This window comes from Schistosoma mansoni, chromosome W, assembly GCF_000237925.1.
Source record: "Schistosoma mansoni strain Puerto Rico chromosome W, complete genome".
Lineage (NCBI taxonomy): Eukaryota > Metazoa > Platyhelminthes > Trematoda > Strigeidida > Schistosomatidae > Schistosoma > Schistosoma mansoni.
The window spans coordinates 9195655-9214041 of NC_031502.1; the positions used below are offsets into that span (position 1 = coordinate 9195655).

At 38.5% G+C, this 18387-nt stretch overlaps 1 protein-coding gene across 1 annotated transcript; it reads left to right on the plus strand.

Annotated features, from left to right (window-relative positions):
* Positions 1-15435: 15435 nt before the first annotated feature.
* Smp_134400 (arp2/3 complex subunit 41-related) lies at positions 15436-16380 on the plus strand (the record flags this gene model as incomplete). The annotated part of the gene is made up of 3 exons (XM_018800150.1): positions 15436-15790; positions 15840-16155; positions 16325-16380. The coding sequence occupies exons 1-3, from the start codon at positions 15494-15496 to the stop codon at positions 16378-16380; spliced, it is 669 nt and encodes a 222-aa protein (XP_018653993.1). The 5' UTR covers positions 15436-15493.
* Positions 16381-18387: the final 2007 nt, after the last annotated feature.

The window sequence follows — 18387 nt, forward strand, 5'->3', positions numbered from 1 at the left end:
AATCAATAATTCACGCAGGTAGAATGAGCAGACAAGTGTCAACGATTAACAAGTAGATAGGGATGAAAATAGGTGAGGTGAGCATAGGTGGGTTACAATAGATAGTAATAATAATGATAGCAGTATTAATGTTATCAACAAAAAAGCACGAGATACGCTTCAGGTGCTGCTACTCCAGAGAGAGGGTGGTAGGAACGTTTTTATTGGTATACCCAAAAGTACTTAGCACCAAAGATACCATAAATATCTAGAGTTTGACGATGCCTTAACCAGTAACACCCTTTATAGTCGAAACGTTTCAACTCAGTGAAATCAGAAGTCAGAATTGAAGAGGCTCGAAGATATATTTTTTGGAATTTACAGTCTACTTCGTTATTAGTAATGCTCTAATTATAGACCTCATCCTGAAATTGTAGATTTGTCATGATGTGAATATCTGATCTATAAGATCTTACGTAGAGGTCACATCATTGTCTACACTGACTCATCTTTAAGTAATCATTACCAAAATATGATGGAGAACACTTTGAGGCTGGAGATAGAACAATATATTTAATATGAATAAACGTGATAAGACAGCATACAAGAGTGACTACGCCTGCGAGGTTGAGTTTTGCCACCTGATTGGATTCAAATGAATTCCCTCTTTCCACCGTCTCCATTGTTGGGTTTCTCTCAGTGTTAAATACTGAATATCTATTTTCCCAGTTGTCTCGTGTTCAGCTTTGAGGATTGTGTGCTTAGAGCCCAATGACATTGAATATTTGATAGAATATTGATATATCGAAAAGTGACAAATCCAAGCTGTTTGGTGGTCTTAGGAGAGTTTATTCACTCGTAATCCGGCACGGCCGTACGACCGAGGGAATTCAGCTAGGTGAGCTCATTGAAATTAATGCAGTCGGCATCAAGTGTCGCAGTTCTATGGATCTATTGATTTTGGGGGTTTGTTTACCGCTACAGATCACTTCCTCCCTAGTGATTATTATTATTATTATTCACAAACATCTTATGGGTACATCAGTGCTGTGAAGAAACCATTTCGGGTTTCTTCAAAAATGCAATAATACACAACTTTCAATAATGTTAGCATTACATTTGCCATGTTTGAGAAAGGAAGGAAAAATAAAATATTAATAATAGAATAGTAATAATAAATCAGGCTCTGCGTAATTGGCAAGAATTTTGAATTGATTTTGAAGGAGGAAGGGAAGAAACTAGGGAAATAGAAACAAAGGAGTCGCGGAATACGTAAATGTATGTAAATGATATAGTGATGACTCTGAGACGTGGCCAGTTAGAAGTTTAAACCCGACGATTTTGTCGTCAGTAAGCACTTTCCTGATAGCTTACTATGTTCAGCAGCGTCTGGTCGTCTTTTCTTACCATAAGGGGTCATGTTGTACAATATGGTAATGGAAAACATGTACAATGAAAATTTCGGTTCATCGTAAACTTCATCATTTTTTCGCATCTTTATCAGCCGTCCTGCAAAAGAAAAGACAGGATATGTAATTACATGTCATATCGCACTTGTACGTGGGTGGACAAAAAGTGGGCGGAAAAAGAAAATAAGCTCATATACATGCATTTCGTGAACTTTCAATAGCATAGAAACAATTTTTGCAGACAGGGTTTTTGGGTCTTTTTGAAAAAATAGAAATATAGGCACATGAACAAGCATACTAACAACAAAAAATTTGTCTTTTTGGGATAAAAATATATACATATATGAACGTATCAAAAATATTTTGTTATTTTGACACGATAAAAAATAATCGAAACGAAACAGTGATATGTAGTGTCTTACGTGCAGCAATCGGCTAGTTGTTCTGGAAACCTAAGTCTTCTTCTAGAACGCTTTGATTTGAGTCGGTTGTCAGATACCACTGGTGTCGTCGGGATTGTTGACTATCGGGTGAGGTATCATAATTATGATGCTCGTGTCTTTCGATCTTACCGAAGGATAATCGACATAACTAGGGTTTCCTTCTAAATACATATCTTTGAGACGATCGTTAGTTATGTTATTATCGGTGATATAGTACCTAGGTTCATGCTGAAGGACTTTATAGGGTCCCTCGTACGCCGTTTCGAGAGATCATCAAAGTGAGTCGCAAATCACAAAACCATGTGTACTTTGTCGTAAGGCAGGTTGAACGAAAACATCAGTGGATTTCGGTCGGGTGGAGACAGGTTTAACCGAATGCCTTGCTTTTGTAAGCTTGCTGGTGTAAGAGTTTAGATCCATGTTCCTTGAAGAAGATGAAGGATTCACGAATTCTCCTAGGAGTCGGAGTGTCATTCGACAAACGAGTTGAGATGAAGTGTATCCAACGTCAGCTTCCATTGCATTGCGAATATCGAGTTCAACGAATGGAAGAGCGTCGGTCCATTGTGAAACATTTGCGGCTGAGAGTGAGGCCTTATGCTGTCCGTGAAAGCGCTCCAACAATCTGCTTGCTTGTGAGTGGTAGGCAGTCTTTTGGAATCGTGCGATTTCTAACAGTGTAGTCAGACAACCGAAAAGTACAGGTTCGAACTGGCATCCACGGTCTGTGGTGTTAATTGTAGCACAGCCGAGGTTTGCTTCACATCATTTGACGAAGGTGTGGGCCATTGTTTCAGCAGTAATGTCCTTGATGGGTAATGCTTCTGAACATCAAGCGAAACGGTCTACAGAAGTTAAGAGATAAGAGTATTCATTTGAATCTGGCAAGGGTCCTACCAAATCCATATGAACATAGTAGAAACGAGCATCGGGAGTTGTGAAAGAGACTAAGGGACATTCGTTGTCTAGTCACCTTAGATTTCTGGCAGCTTACACAGGAGCGTTCCCACTCACGTCTTTATTCATACCAGGCTAGCAAAATCGTAATGCTACGGGCTTGATGGTTGCACGAACACCTGGATGAGAAAGATCGTGCAACGTATGAAAGACGTTGCGTCGATAATGTTTCGGCACGATTGGGCGATCCCTACTGTAGATGTGTCACAGTAAGGTTTCCTTACCTGTTCCCATCTCTTCAATACGCAGCCGAAGGGTTGTTGAAGATAACTCATACTGAAGATCAGTGTTTTCTCTTAGAAGCTGAGAAAGCTCAAAAATTTTTATTTTTTGGAAACTGTTCAATGAAGTTATACGAGAAAAATCGTCTGCAACTGCATTGTTTGCCCAAAAAATGTGTCGTAGATTTGGAGCAAACCGCTAAATGTAGTCCAGTTGCCGGGACTCTCGATGGGAGTATTTGTCTGAAGATGGGCTCAAAAGAGAAGGTAAGAAGTTTGTGATCGGTGAAAAGGGTGAATTTTTGACCTTACATTGAGTATCAGAAGTACTATGCAGTACAGGACATAGCTAGGAACTCCCTACCGAAAGTGCTAAACCTCGATTTAGTGTCTAGAAACCGCGTCGAGAAAAATGTTAATGGTTGTTAAGTGTTGTCCACCCATTTTTGGAAGACTCCTATGACTGCCAAGTCAGATGCGTCTACTGCGATTCTAACGGGTGCTTCGGTCTCGTGATGAGCGAACAATGTTGCCTTGGAGATTAGTTCCTTAACTATGGAGGATGCATTTTTCGGGATATCGTCCAAATTGTTGGATTTCGCGTTTCCACGGAGTTAATCTGTTAAAGATCTTATACAAGACGCGCGATTCGGCATAAATAGTCTATACAAACTTACTAGACTATTAACCGTTGCTTGATTATGGTTGATTCTGGGTCACTCCAGAATGACCACCACTTTACTTTTCAGAGGGCAGATGCCTTGGACATCAATAATATGTCCGAAGAAATCTAAGGAATTTGTGCCGATTCGATACTGCTGGATGTCTACAGTAATACCATGCTTTTGAAGTCGTTCTGAGACGAGGTCTAGATGCTGGAGACGAGATTCTCTGTCCGGACTTGCAATCAAGAAGTCGTCAATCTAAGCATGCATGAAGTTAAGATCTCGATAAACGTCATGAATCTCTGGAAATTTTGTGCAACATTTCTGAAGCCGAAAAGCATGCACGAAGATTCGTCGAGCCAGAGAGGCGTGATGGTAGCAGTTTTAGGAGTGTCTTCAGTAACCATAGGGATTCGGTTTTATGCTTTAAACAAGTCGATTTTTGAAAAAACAGCTGAACCTTTCAAGGTAACTCTCAAGTCATGAATGTGAGGCAACGAGTAACAATCGGAAATGTTTTTCGCATTCAATCGCTGATAGTCACCAGCTGGACACAAGTCATTTTTTTCCTTTTTGGGGACCACGTGCAAGGGAGATGCCCATAGCCTGTTTGACGGTCGAACTATTCCTAAGTTTATCATTCGGTCGAATTCGTTTATGGCAAACCTCAGTCCTGTAGTTGTGATAAGTTGCGTAACACTGCTGATTACACAGAGCGATTTCGCTTGCGTTTGGTATATCTCAGGCTATTTATCGAGTATTTTTCGATAGTATGGATCTACCGTGTGTTCTACTATGACTAGGAATAGTCTACAACCAGAGAAAGAAGTTACACAAACAGATGAATTGGTATTTCCGTCTATTAACCTCCGTTTGCACGTGTCAGTGAGTGAATTATGATGTTGTAGCACGTCTATACCAATGATTAGCATAAAAAAATCCGCAACAACGGGAACTCAGTGTATGGGTTTAAGTGGACTCATGTTAATATATCGCTCACAATATGTGGCAATCGGTTGCCTATTTGCCACCTGTAAGTTGGAAACTGCTTCATTCAGTCGGTCGTTAGAATTCGCTGCAAAAACGCTAACGTCTGAGCTGGTGTCAAAGAGGTTGCAAACTTTCGTAATCAGTGATGTATAACAGTTTTCGCCAGCTACTGATCCTGTTAACGCGTAAGGGCTGGGAAGTTTCCCGAAACGTCTCTCGCGTCTGTCAGTTTGAAGCTCGAAAAATCACAGGGTTTTCTGAAATTTTGAGATTTTCCTAACTGATTGTGATATCGGCACTGATCAGGGTTATCTGACTCTTGTAGTCTAGTGACAGACCGTTTACTTGAAGTACTCTTTAGAAGAGTTTGGGAATGTCTACGGTTGTGACGCATACTAAGGTGACGTGTCAGAGCATGACAGAGTTCCATAACGTTGTATTGTGCCGTTTGGGGCTTTTTTTCACTGAAAAAACCTCCGCATTAGAAATTCTGGTGATCTCCGAAGTTCGGTCGGCTGATGCAGTCAATTGCAGCATTGTTTTGAAATTAGACAAGCACTGAGTGCACCTGTTGAGGAAGCTCAGGCCAGAAATGCTGTCTAAACAGGCCACCGTCGAAGGTTCTTTGGCCAATGACCTCTCTCATTCATAACATGTTCGTTGTTGAGCTCTGTTGTAGATCGATGTTACTGAGGAGTTGATCTAACCTTGCTTGATCTGTTAGATCTTCACGTTTAGGAATAGACCGTTCTACAGTTTCAAAAGGTTCAAAAAAATCACAGTTGAACATACAAGGTGTGACGTACCTATTGAATACGCGCGGTGGTGCCTTCACTACTACTGCATGTGGATCAGTCAGGTCGTGCTCGTGGAAGTCGGCTTCTGCGTAGCAGAACCAGTCTCCGATGTCGTCGAACCAGAATGGCATTAGCTTGAATGAGGGTGAAGTAAAAGCATTGATCTTAGATAACTTAGTAGTTTATTCAGTCGTGATAAATATAAAGCATAGCAAATGAACGATGAAATACCACAAATACGAAGAAAATCACAGTGTACAAAAATTAAAGTGAGGAAAGGATATATAAAGTTCCGTAAAGGAGCAGGTTTACAGTTTACGAATAAGTTTACCGGATCACATAGGGCTCACCACCGAAGATGTCACAAGTGTTTAAAGTTTGATAACACACTAGCCATGAAGACCTATAATCGAAACGTGCCAACCCAGTGAGATCAGAGGTTAGGAACAAAGAATTTCGAAGATATATTTGATATGCTATCGATACATCGAGAAGTGAATTTTCTAATCCGTTTAGTGGTTGTAAGAGAAGTTGAGCAGCGCGTACTCACTCGTGATCTGGTGCGGATGTATGACCGATGGAATTCAGATAGGTGATCTCAATAAAACTAATTTGGTTAGCATCAAGTGTCGAGGACCTACGGATATATTGAAATCTGGGATTTATATACTGCTGTAGTATGTTTTACACAATTTTCCACTTGCCTCGTATTCTTCTCAAACGCAGCAAGTACAACGCTCATTCGTGAAGTTGGTCACGAGAAGGTTTGTCCTTGATCTTATCACCCACTTTATTGCACACTCACTGCAATTGCTCTAATCGCTCCAAGAACTCAGGTGTCAGGATGTTCATCTGTCTTCGAACAACGCTGAAGGTTCCGTACTCATTGTCTCACGTGATTATTGCCAGTGTTCAAGTTTTATTTATCAACAGATGTGGATTACGCGGTGTCGATGTTGTGGTGAAGTAGGGAATGAAGAGAAGATCGTTGACGATAGTCGTAAAAGAGACTTAATATCAAATCGTCCATAATTGTCCGTCGTTCCAGTAGTAAAAGATCTCTTTAGAGATCTAGTCTAATCACAAAACATCTGCGAGCTAGTAGAACTATGGTTTCGTTCGTTATCAGTATTATTATAATAATAACAAACCTAATTCTAAAAGTGTATATATGTCATGATGTGACTGCCTAATCAATAAGATCTTACATGGAAGTCTATTTCACCAGTTATCTGACGTTCAGTTTTGAGAGTTGTGTGGTTAAGACTAATACCAGCACACTACTCTCCCATCAGAATTACCGTGACGTTGGTTTGATAGCATACTGAGTGAGTTTGTTACGCATCAGGGGTTACCAAAAGAATAATAAGAATCTTTCGCATATTCATAAGCTGAAAGTTAAGTCTAAAAGAAGGCGGCAGTAACTGGTCGAAAAACACGTGTAACCATTCCAAAATTCCTGATTTAGTTATTAAAACATAAAAATGGAAATACGCGTGGTTATTTAATCGTTAGACAGAGTGGGATTATAATAATTAGGAATGATTTCGCGTACAGATATTTTACTAAGCCTCAATAAGATGAGTAGTAATAGCCGTTGATTAATAGCTTAGCTTATAGGTAGTACAAGTATTTTGTGTTTAAAAATATGAAAACAACCAGTATTATGTCATTGTTGGTTTGAGTACTATTTTTGATTTAAATTAGAAAGTCAGTTAACGTTCATATTGGCATGCTGTCCGTATTAGTTGATATCCAACTGCATCTGCATTAGTAGGCTAACTGAAGGAACTAAAGTATCGCCGTGGAGGGGAAGAATTCCAACCAGTGTTCCAGTTAGTTTGTTAAGTTTAACATGGTTTCTTTAGTTGCCGAGAGATTTTTTTCGACCTCATTATTATTTAACCGTGATAGGAATGGCTATCAAAAATTCTTTGAATACGTAAAATATAGTGGTGATTATATGAAATTCGGATAGAACGTTAACAGCAGTTTATCAAGTATCAGTGCGTCCATGAGAGACATCCTTTAGACTAAATGTTTTGTTGTACAATAAACCAATTATTTGTACGCATATTTACCGGCTGATAATGCATATACGTTAGTCGCAAGTATAGAGTTTAGCATAAGGTAGAAAACCACTTGTCTGAAATATGATGATTAAAAATTATTGAAGTCAACAAGGCCCATGTGCCACAAATGTAGGTGATGTAGTGTTATACGATGCTTCCGGCTAGATAAATCTTTACAAGATGATAAACAGTAAGTGATGTTAATGCGTTTATCAGGGAGAACATAAGTCTTAACCAAGTCATGTCTATGACAATGGCTTGAACCTGAGTCAGTGTTGTGGTAAATTCGACAGTGATATTTTAAGTATGCAGGAGGTTTGATCAACTGCTTATTCTGTTGATTTGCATGCATTGTTGTGTCGCTAAACATCCAATTAGACTGGCAAGGCTTTTAAATAGTTACTGATAGAGCAACTGATAGAGAAACATACTGAAATCATCTGTAATGGATGAAGGTATCGAGAAAACGACACTATTTCATGATAATTACAAGTCAATTTGTTGACCAATTATGTTCATAGTTTCATCAATTTTCTCAGGCATGTTAAGTGATTGCAAAGTCATCACAATGCTCCATGTCGATTGAGGATTAACCAGTGGGAAATAGGTATTATTATTTTAGGCGAGTCTGAAATACCAGAAGTTTGTAGAATTAGCGGATCCCAGCTGCTTTATTATGCTCTAAATTGCAACTCAAAAATATTCGTCCACATAGTGTTAATTTTAATAGTAGGCTGCGGAGTTTATTTTGAATGTTGCTTGACTATGTGATAGTTTATCCATTATTATTATTATCGTTCACAAGCATCTTATGGGTACATAGGTGTTGTGAAAAAACTATCTCGTGTTTCTTCGAAAATGCAATAATACACAAGTTTCAATAATGTCAGCATTATATTTGCCATATTTGAAAAAGAGAAAAGAAAGAAAAAAAGAAAGTGTTAATAATAGAATAATAATAATAACGAATCAGGTTTTGTGCAACTGAGAAGAATATTGAATTGATTTTAAAAAAGGAAGTGAAGAAACTAGGGGTAATGGAAATAAAGAAGACGCGAAATACGCAAACGGTTTATTAAGCGTGTTTATGAACACAGAACAAGAATAAACAACTATGTACGTGTCGCCAAATGAGCAATAAAAATAAAACAAAAAATAAATTATTAAGTAAATAACTTATTATTGCGGTAAGATATGACAATAAGACAAGAAGAAATGAAAAGAATATCTAACGTGTCGAGGGACCAATAATGATATTAATAACAGTAACAATTATACATACAAACATAAGCAGACTTCGTATGTTAAAATGAATAAAAATAAAATAAAATAGATGTGAAAAGTTTCAAAGGTTTCACTTCGCTTTTCAGTCAATTGGATAGTTGACGGACATTTGTATAAATCATTGTTAAACACGTCGATGTTCAGCAGGTGACAGGGTCCACTTTCGGAAAGAAAATTATCAAGGATACTTCGGAACCGGGTTGTAGTTTCACTACAACAGAGGTTCACTGGTAGTATATTTCATGTGGTTGAGTAGCGAGTGATGAAAAAAATTCTGGTGTAAGTTTGTGTGGGTTCTTGGAATCGCTGTAATATTTTCTTTATCGCGTAAATTGTGGGATATCATAGGGGGCGAAGGGGTGGATACAGAAGAGTAGGAAATACCGTTAATAAGCCGTTAGATAAGGTTTAATTTGATACGCCTGATTCAGATAGGTTCTAAGTTGAGTTGTTGATGTCTTTGGTGATAGTCTTTGTTGTCAGAATACCCCAAGACAGCTTTGGTGAACCTCCTTTGAACATCTTCATTTTTAATCAGGTCAATATGTTTGCAATAACTGCAAACTAAGATACCATATTCAAGAATGGGTAAGATATAGTTTTTGTATAATAATAATAATAATAATAATCTGGATTAGATATTTTTGAAGTTTATCCGATGAGCTTTCTAGCTTTAGATACTTGAGGTGCAATGTGCTGGGAAAAGTTCAAACTGTTGCTTTATCTTAAACCTAAGTCACGAACAGTGTTGAGAGGTTTCAGTGTATGTTTGTGTATATCTAGATTTAGATTAAGGCAGCTGTCAATGTGGATAAATCTGCTTCAGTCAACATTCGGTGGCAAGTTCCACGAAACAGCCCATTCGTATAACTTGCTTATTTCTTCCTGGATTACCGCTGAAATATAGCTTTCTCTGGTGGGAGAAGTGAATGAATAAACCACATTTAGGTCATCGGCAGGAAGAAAAGGTTTACCATACTGAAAGAAGGGACACACGTCATGGATAAAAAGGAGAAAGAGTAATGAGCCGATCACTTTCTTGTATAACCCCACTGGTTACATTCGCAGGTTTAGAGTAGCAAGATCCGAAGCGGACGGTTTGACCACGTTCTTCTAACAATGATTTGAGCCAAGATAAAAGGCGATTCTGTATGCCAAGTGAAGAGAGGTTAAGAAGAAGTTTGTGTGAGACACTTTCGAAAGCGTTGCTAAAATCGAAGTACAAATTTATCATGGACTGACCAATATCTCTTCTCTGGGTAATTTAATAAAAATCTAGGTGCGATGTGGAGTATTAGCGTTTAGTCATAAACCCGTTTTGGGATGGGCTAATCAGACCAACCGAAAGTAAAAATGATAATAGCTATTTGTGGATGATTTTATCCATGGTTATTGAAATTACGGATGTCAAATAATTGGTCTACAGTTAACAATAACACTACTTGATCCTGTTTTAAATCTGGGGGTGATGAGAAATGTTTTCCACACAGATGGTTAGGTCCCATATTCCATAGATAGGTTGGAACGTTTTAAACAAAATAATGCGAATTCTCTACTACCATATTTTACAAATGATGAGGGAATCCCGTCAGGTCCATCGTCATAAGACTTTTTCAGAGCATGGTTTCGGAGGGCATGAAATCGATTTTCGATAGGTGTCTGGATGTCAGCATTGGAAATGTATTGGTATAGCTTTCAGTTCCAGTGTTGTAGCATTGCGAGAAATGCTGGCTGAATTGTTAGCAAATAATATCAGGGTCTTCAACAATGCTCCCGTTAACTATTAAGAATTTGGTCGTGCCAAGAAAATTAGACTTCATATGGAATTTAAAAAGCTGAAGTCTTGATAATTCTGGGCTTTTACTACCTAGTGCTTTATTTTCTATATTCATAAAATACTTGCGTTTAGATGAAGCACTTCTGTCGATGAAGTTAAGTATAGTCTGAAGTACATACAAGTCATTATGTTCGTGGTAGTGGCGCTTTAATGTCCTCAGCTTTCTTTTAAAAGTTTTAAAAGTATTCTTGCCCCAATTAGCGTCATCAGCCACATGGCCAATAATTGGAGCAGTTCAGTCAAGACAATATATCAGATTGTGGTGTAGATCAGAAAGCGCAATGTCAATATTATTTGTGGTAAAACAAGTTTCCTGTGGTAAAGAACGATTAAGAGTTTCGGTTCGTTTCCAGGTTTGTTGACCAAAGTGTCTACTCTGGTACATCATGGCGTTGAAAGAATAAATAATACTCAATAAAAATCTATGGTCACCAATAAAAAACTCGCTACTGATATGGAATGAGATAGAGTTTATGTTGGCTGTAAACGATAAATCAATTATATTATTATTCCTTCTAGTCGGTTTTCGGATCTGTTGGACCCATCCACAAAGTTCTAGTGTTTCAGCTAACTTTTAATATCGACCTGGTACTGGAGTTAAACCCCATGTAATGTTTGGCAGACTAAAATCACCTCCGATGATTTTAAATGTATACGGTTGGTGCGAAACAATGGAAGGGGTGCTTGTTAGTAATCCATCAAACTTAGTATCCGCATTGTCTGTATATGCATCTTACCACAGATAATTTTGGGATCCACAGTTTACAGTAACCCACGTGCAGTCGTCTACAGCATCAAGAGCTTTATCCTCAAATTTGCCTTCCTGAATGTCCGAAAGGACATAGATAATTGTACCCCCCCTAATCCATAACATTCATCGATTCTGAAGAAAACGTAGTTATCGACATGCAAGGAGTGATCGGATATAGGTGAATTGCACGACGTTTTCGTAATAAGTACAATGGTTGGATTTACAAGGAATAGAAGGGTATTAAGATAAGTAATTTTATTGGACAGAGAACGGGCATTTGACGAAAGAATAAGAAATTGAAAGTTATCATGCTGAAGCAGGTTAAAGTATAAATCACAATTGGTAGTCCCGTTAATACTCGTAGGATTGACTAAGGTAAGAGTTGTTTTGCGAGAGGAAATAGATTCAACAACTTTGTCATCACTTGAAATATGTTTACCGTTGCCGGCAGAAAAGCCGGCGGAATCACAAAATAAGTCTCCTCATTGCTATTGGATATAACATCCGATAAAGGCATAATGTACATATTGGGGGCCGGACCAAGAAGGTTATGACGTCTATGTGTGCGACCAAGTGGCGATATACAATTCCGATTACTATTTGTACAAGACGTATATGTTACATGTTCTAGACGTTTATTTACAAGGTTTGTTGTTAATTTTGGCTCCTTCGTAATTTGGAGGGAATCGTGTGTTGTCAAACAGACTTGCGATGTTTTTCAAGGTTCAAATATATCGACGTCAAGTGTGTGGTCAGTTATATAATTGTTATGACTAGTTTTCCTATTATCCGTTGCACAGTTACTGTAACTGGTTGTTGCAGTAACTGTGATTTGGACTGCGTTATCGAATTCATCATCACAAATACATAGAGTCGAATTCAAGTCTCACTGGCGTCTACTGATAAGTTGGATTTGAACAAGATAGGTGAGTGCATGCCAGGATGACTTCTTAATCTTGTGCATACGCATGGTGCGTGTGTCGTATTACTGGCTCTAAGCAGATTAGATTTGATATTTTTAAGGGCATACATGTCCATTATATTAAACACAATTGCATTGCTAGATCGTCTTATTCTTTCAAATACCTCAGATGCAACATGAACTAGGAAGTTATTTATGTCATTCATTTGATCTGGAGTCTCTGTGAGGTTGGGGTTGACGATATGTTTAAGCGGATTGAGAACGTTCAAGTCAACTTGCAACTTTTTTGTATCATCCCTATGGTTGCAGTTGTGATTATCATCACTGTTTACCAACAGAGTTTTTAACATGTCTGGAATGGAAACAAGCTTGTCTGCTTCCGGATGAACGGTGTAGCTCGTCTCCTTGAGACTGTCGGATATCGCGCCAGTAGTAGTGTTAGATTGCGTCGTTTTCCTACGTTTGGCTGCACGCCTAGGAGCAGGCGCCTTCATTTTATTTTGTGGCATGATAAGAAAGTGACGTATAGCAGATGGATCGAACAAAATGTTGGAAGTAGAAATAGGCGAAAAAGTCAATGCTGGGGGCTCAAGACTAGAAATCAAAACCTATGTTTAAGACGAGAGTGAATATATCGTGAGGATAAGTGAAGGTGTCAAAAACAAGAGATGAGAATAGCAGAAAGATAGTAGTGGAGATGTAGCATGTATGCCAGTAAATGTGTGGAGGCAAAATAGAGCATAAAGGAGTACGTTGTGTAAGTTTTAACATATATATTACACTGAGAGATAGCCTTGTATAATAAATTAATTTAGGGACGTCAATAGTTAGCAACAAACAATCAAAGTCGATACAGAATGTGGTAAATATATAAACTGAGTTATGGTATCCAAATACAATTTAAATGATAGCATATAAAGTAGTGAGGACAGCGCTTTATCATACACGACTATACATTTCTTAATATTAGGTAGAGGTCTGAATAGATCCCGAAAATATATAAAGCACGTGGGTTATGGCACCTAAACACGATATAAGGTATGGAATACAAATGTGAAATGCAATTCTTCGTCGAATATGATTATATATGGTTTTAAAAATGACAGAGCATGGTTTGACTGTATAGCCGAAATGAATATGTATTTGATCATGAACTACTGAATGAATATGACCATATATACCATGAATAAGTTAAGCTCAGATCTTATCATATAGCATGAAATTCTCAGTTTAAATGTTAAATGTTCAGAATTCAGTTATCTCCCGTGCTTCCAAGAAAAAATAATCCATTATTATCTGAACTACGTTCAACATCCTTTTAGGCAACTATGATAGCCCAATTCATTAACACAAATACGTGTAGCAATGACGACTATTAGGGGTTTGGTGTAAAATGTTGAAGGCGATTCAAATGACTGTTAAATTAAAAAGGCATAGAGATATGATGCGACTCATGTACAGGCCAGGTTAACATGCTGGTCAGTGAGGAATATAACGATTTAAAAATAATGAACTTGGTCAAAAAAATTTTAAGTTTAGGCGACTTGAGTGACCACAGTTAGGAATATGACGAGTTATAATACAAAATTTTCATAAGAAATTACTGTAGTTAGCTTGGTGACGTTTTTGAACATGTCAAAGACAATTAGAACTAAGAAATGTCAAACAATTTTTAATATAATATGCTTCGTCTGTAAACAACACACTACTTCATAGTAGTATGTTGTATTATAAGGCTACTAAATATATCTTATGCCAGAAGCGCTTCGGGAGTGGTTCGTATGAAATATATATGGCTAGTCTAAGCGAAAATATTGAAGATACGACCAGCATTCTAGTTTGACAACTATCAACCAGTAACACCTATATTCGAAGCGTTCCCCACTGGGTTGAAATCAGAAGTCAGATGAGAAGAGGTAGGAAAGATATATTTGATATGTTATCAATATATCGAGAAGAGGTTACTCTAATCTGGCTAAAGAAACGTAGGAGCTGCTTCCCACGCTGAGTCGTAACGTGATCTGGTGCGTATGCATGACCGAAAGCCTTCAGTTAAACAAGTCCAATTAAAATAATGTGGTCAGCATCCAATGTCGAACACTTAAAGAGCTATTGATTTTGCGGAATTATTTACAGCTACAATATATACATGCTAGGTGCAAAAACAGTAAATCGTCCAGCAAAATATTTAAAATCGCCTGAGTCATTTTCGGAATTAGATCACCTAATAAATTTGACCTATATAAGACTAGTTGTGACAGGTAGTAATGATCCCAACGCGACCAGATTGAACACACAGCTTTGCAACTAATTCCAGGGCGCTTGGTGTTGTTAAAATTTTTGTCGCCCGCTCGAGTCAGAACAAATGAAAGAGTCCAGATAATTATGTGGCCGTCACTGTATGAACCATCTAGAATAACCTTGCGCCTGCAGAAAATTTAGAGCTTAAACTCACCGTATGTTTCCGAAGTATTGTCTTTATTGTTTGGCGATGGAACTGGAAGATTGGAAATTAGTCAGGTAGTGGTCAGAAGAAAATATAATACAGGATAATCTATAGTTTAAAACAGAGCGAAACGTTAAGTGAAGAAACGATATGAAGAGTTAGGTCTAGATAACCGTCCAGTCCTTGCTCACGTTGTTAGCTAATGTCTATTTAAGGCATTTAATGGAAATATTCTCTAGAGCTTGATGCTTTAACAAGTTTATTTCGCTGAAGCATGTAAATTATATTAAAGCTTGTCAATCAACCATCGTAATTAATAATTAATATGGATGAGCTGTTATCAGTATCGACTGAACTAGTGAGTTATGAGTACTAATCAAAATAACAATACGATAATACACGTGAGCATTATTTAGAGGACTGACAGAAGGTTAGAGAAAATGAGGATTAATAATAGGCTGAGTTTCTTTAGCCGGGCTTACCAATGTAGAATTATGGTGTACTTCATTATTAGTATTATCATAATAAACCAGTTTCTTTTTTCCTCTGTTATCGTTAATATACCTAGGTTCTTGCTTGTAGGTATTGGTGATCCACTGCTACTAGACACGGAAGCCTGTTAAGCGAAAGCTTCTTCTATTCCGTCCACAACCATTTGAACCATTTGAAGGACATTGAAACAAAAGAGAGGGAAATCTAAACAAGCCTGATTTTGTTCAGATGGCCATTTCGCATACTTTAGGGACTGACTCACTTGTTAGTCATGCCTTCAATAGAGATGGCACAGAGCTCGCCCTTTCTGTCAATACTAGTGACGTTTACTTGTTGAGTGTTCCAGAATCACCCAGTGGAAGGTTTCAGGTTATCGATGTCCTACGGGAGCATAGTGCTTTAGTTACAAGTATAGACTGGGCACCGCAGACAAATAGGATTGTTTCATGTTCTGCTGATCGTAATGCCTACGTATGGAATAAGCAGTCCGATAATAAATGGAAGCCAACACTGGTTTTGCTCATGGTACGTTGTATCTACCAAGTTCTGTATTTCCGTCCAATTTATTCTCAAGATCGATAGAGCCGCAGTGTGCGTAAAGTGGTCTCCATTAGAGGACCGTTTTGCTGTGGGCAGTGGTTCAAAACTTTTGGCAGTGTGTTGGTTTGACGAGGAAAGTGATTGGTGGATTGGCAAAAAGATTAAAAAACCTATAAGATCTACCGTCACATGTATTGACTGGCATCCAAATAATGTTCTTCTAGCTTGTGGGTCAAGCGATTTTCACACGAGAATATTTTCGACCTTCACAAGCTCAGACTCTTCGGAATCAGTGTGGGGCAAACACTCTCCTTTGGGTGCCATGCTATTTGATCATTCGGATGGGGAAGGTGAGTGGTGTTTTATATATTTGGAATCTATGTACATTTTTTGAGTACTTCCCAACTAATGTAGTTGCCTCATTTTAATGTAAAATGCTTGGGAAGCAAACGATAATGTTTGGAACACAAGTCATGTTTACTGATAAGTTTATCGTCGTCATCTTTGGTCCAATTTTAGTCGCGGGTTCACGTGTTATGTGGGACGTAAAATCTCTTAGTATTACACAAACATAGCTTCGATGATAGAGGCTACCAAATAGACGGGACGTTACCTCGTGACAATCATGAGTATCATTTAATCATATGATGGTTGTGTTCTTTTTCGCCCTTGTGACAGCATGAGACAACCGTAACTGCTACTCAGACACAGTAGTCGGGCTTGCCTACCGCAATAGCGCGACCAAACTATATTGGGGCACGTTGTTTTAGGTCCTATCATACTAAGCAAGCTGGTTGTAGAACAGCAAGACTAAAAGCAACAAAGTTTGAGAGCAATATCGCACTACTGGTGTAGATAGATGTGGCAGTAGTAAGGTGTTTCTCTTAAACAACCAGTATCTGCAATAATGCCGCCTCATAAAGAAAGGAGGGGTTTAGCAAGGATCAGCCCTAAAAATAGTGCACCTCATCTTACCCCATAGATTTTCATAAACGGGTGTTGAGTATATTGCGTAGTTAGCTGTTAATCAGTACCTGTACTGTTTGATAATGGTTTCAGTCTCAGCTCTGTGCAATAAAACTGTCTTGACGTTCGTATTGAGGATTCTGACTTTGGTTGGTTGACAGTTGTTTTGAGTCCCTCAAATTATTCAATTGTAGGAATATTGTACTTGCTTCTCCAATCTATGCCTTTACATCTGTATCAGATTCTCCTCGTTTATCGATTATGTTGTCCAGGTACGTAAAATTTTCCACCTGTTCCAGAATTCTCCATCAAGTGTTACTGAGTTAGTGCTGACTGTGTTGTCTTTCATGATTGTACTTTTCCCGTTTTGAATATTGTGACCTACTGACTCAGAGGCTGCTGCTGCTACATTGGCTGTCTTTATTATTTATTATTTATCTATTTGAACACAAATATTAGTACAAAGGGATACCGAATACATATGCGCCGCACAAATCTCATTTGATTTGTGTGAGGGCTGTGATACTGCCCAGATGCCCAAACTGAAGCAGGTACATTGGCTGTCTTTACTTGCAGTCGTTGATGTGTACAGGATAGAAGGGCCAGGTCAACTGCGAAGTCCAAATCGTCTAGTTGCATCCAACCTGTGCATTTTATTCCGTGCTTCCCGTCAGATGCCAAGGTTTTCATAATCCAATCAACCACCAGAAGGAAGAGAAAAGGGGTGAGCAGACAGTCTTGTCTGACTCCGGTCTTTATTTAGAATGCGTCTGTCAGCTGTCCTCTATGCATGACTTCGCAGCGTAGTTCATCGTATGAGTTCCGGATAATGTTGACGATCTTCTCAGGAACTCCAGAGTGTCGAAGAAGTTTCCATAATGTCCTGTCCACACTGTCAAACGTTTTCTCATAATCAAGAAAGTTAATGTATAGTGACGGATTCCACTTAATTAATTGTTCAACAATGATCCGTAATGTCGCGATTCGGTCTGTGCACGACCGATGTTTACGGAATCCGACCGGATGATCTCGAAGCTAGGCGTCTACCGAATCTTTTACTCGGTTTAGTAACACTGTTGGAAAATTTGCTTGTCACTGAGAATAGTGTGATTCCTCTGTAGTTCTCACATCTGCTCAGATCTTTCTGTGGTATCTTGGTGAGGTATCCTTCTTTTCAGTCCATCGGCACTTGTTCTTCCTCCCAAATCTTCCTGAGTAGAGTGTGGAGCATTTACTTCTATCTCAGACCTTAGTGCTTCGACTGGTATATTGTCAGGTCTTATTGCTTTCCCACTCTTGATTTGTTTGATGGCCATCCTGATTTCTTCGATCGTTGGTGGAGTGACATTTATAGGAAGGTCTGTGTGTGATTATTCGATGTCCGGTGGATTCAATGGAGCTGACCTATCGAAGTATTCCTCAAAATATTCTACCCATCTGTTCCGCTGGTCTTGAATCTCAGTGATTTGCTTGCCATTTTGTCCTTGACTAATCACTCTAGTTGACAATATTTCCCTGTCAGTTTCTTCGTCGTGTCAGATAGTTGTCTGATATTTCCTTCTCTTCCAGCTTTTTTCGATCTAGTTCTTTGTAGTGTGATCCGGTGAACGCATGCA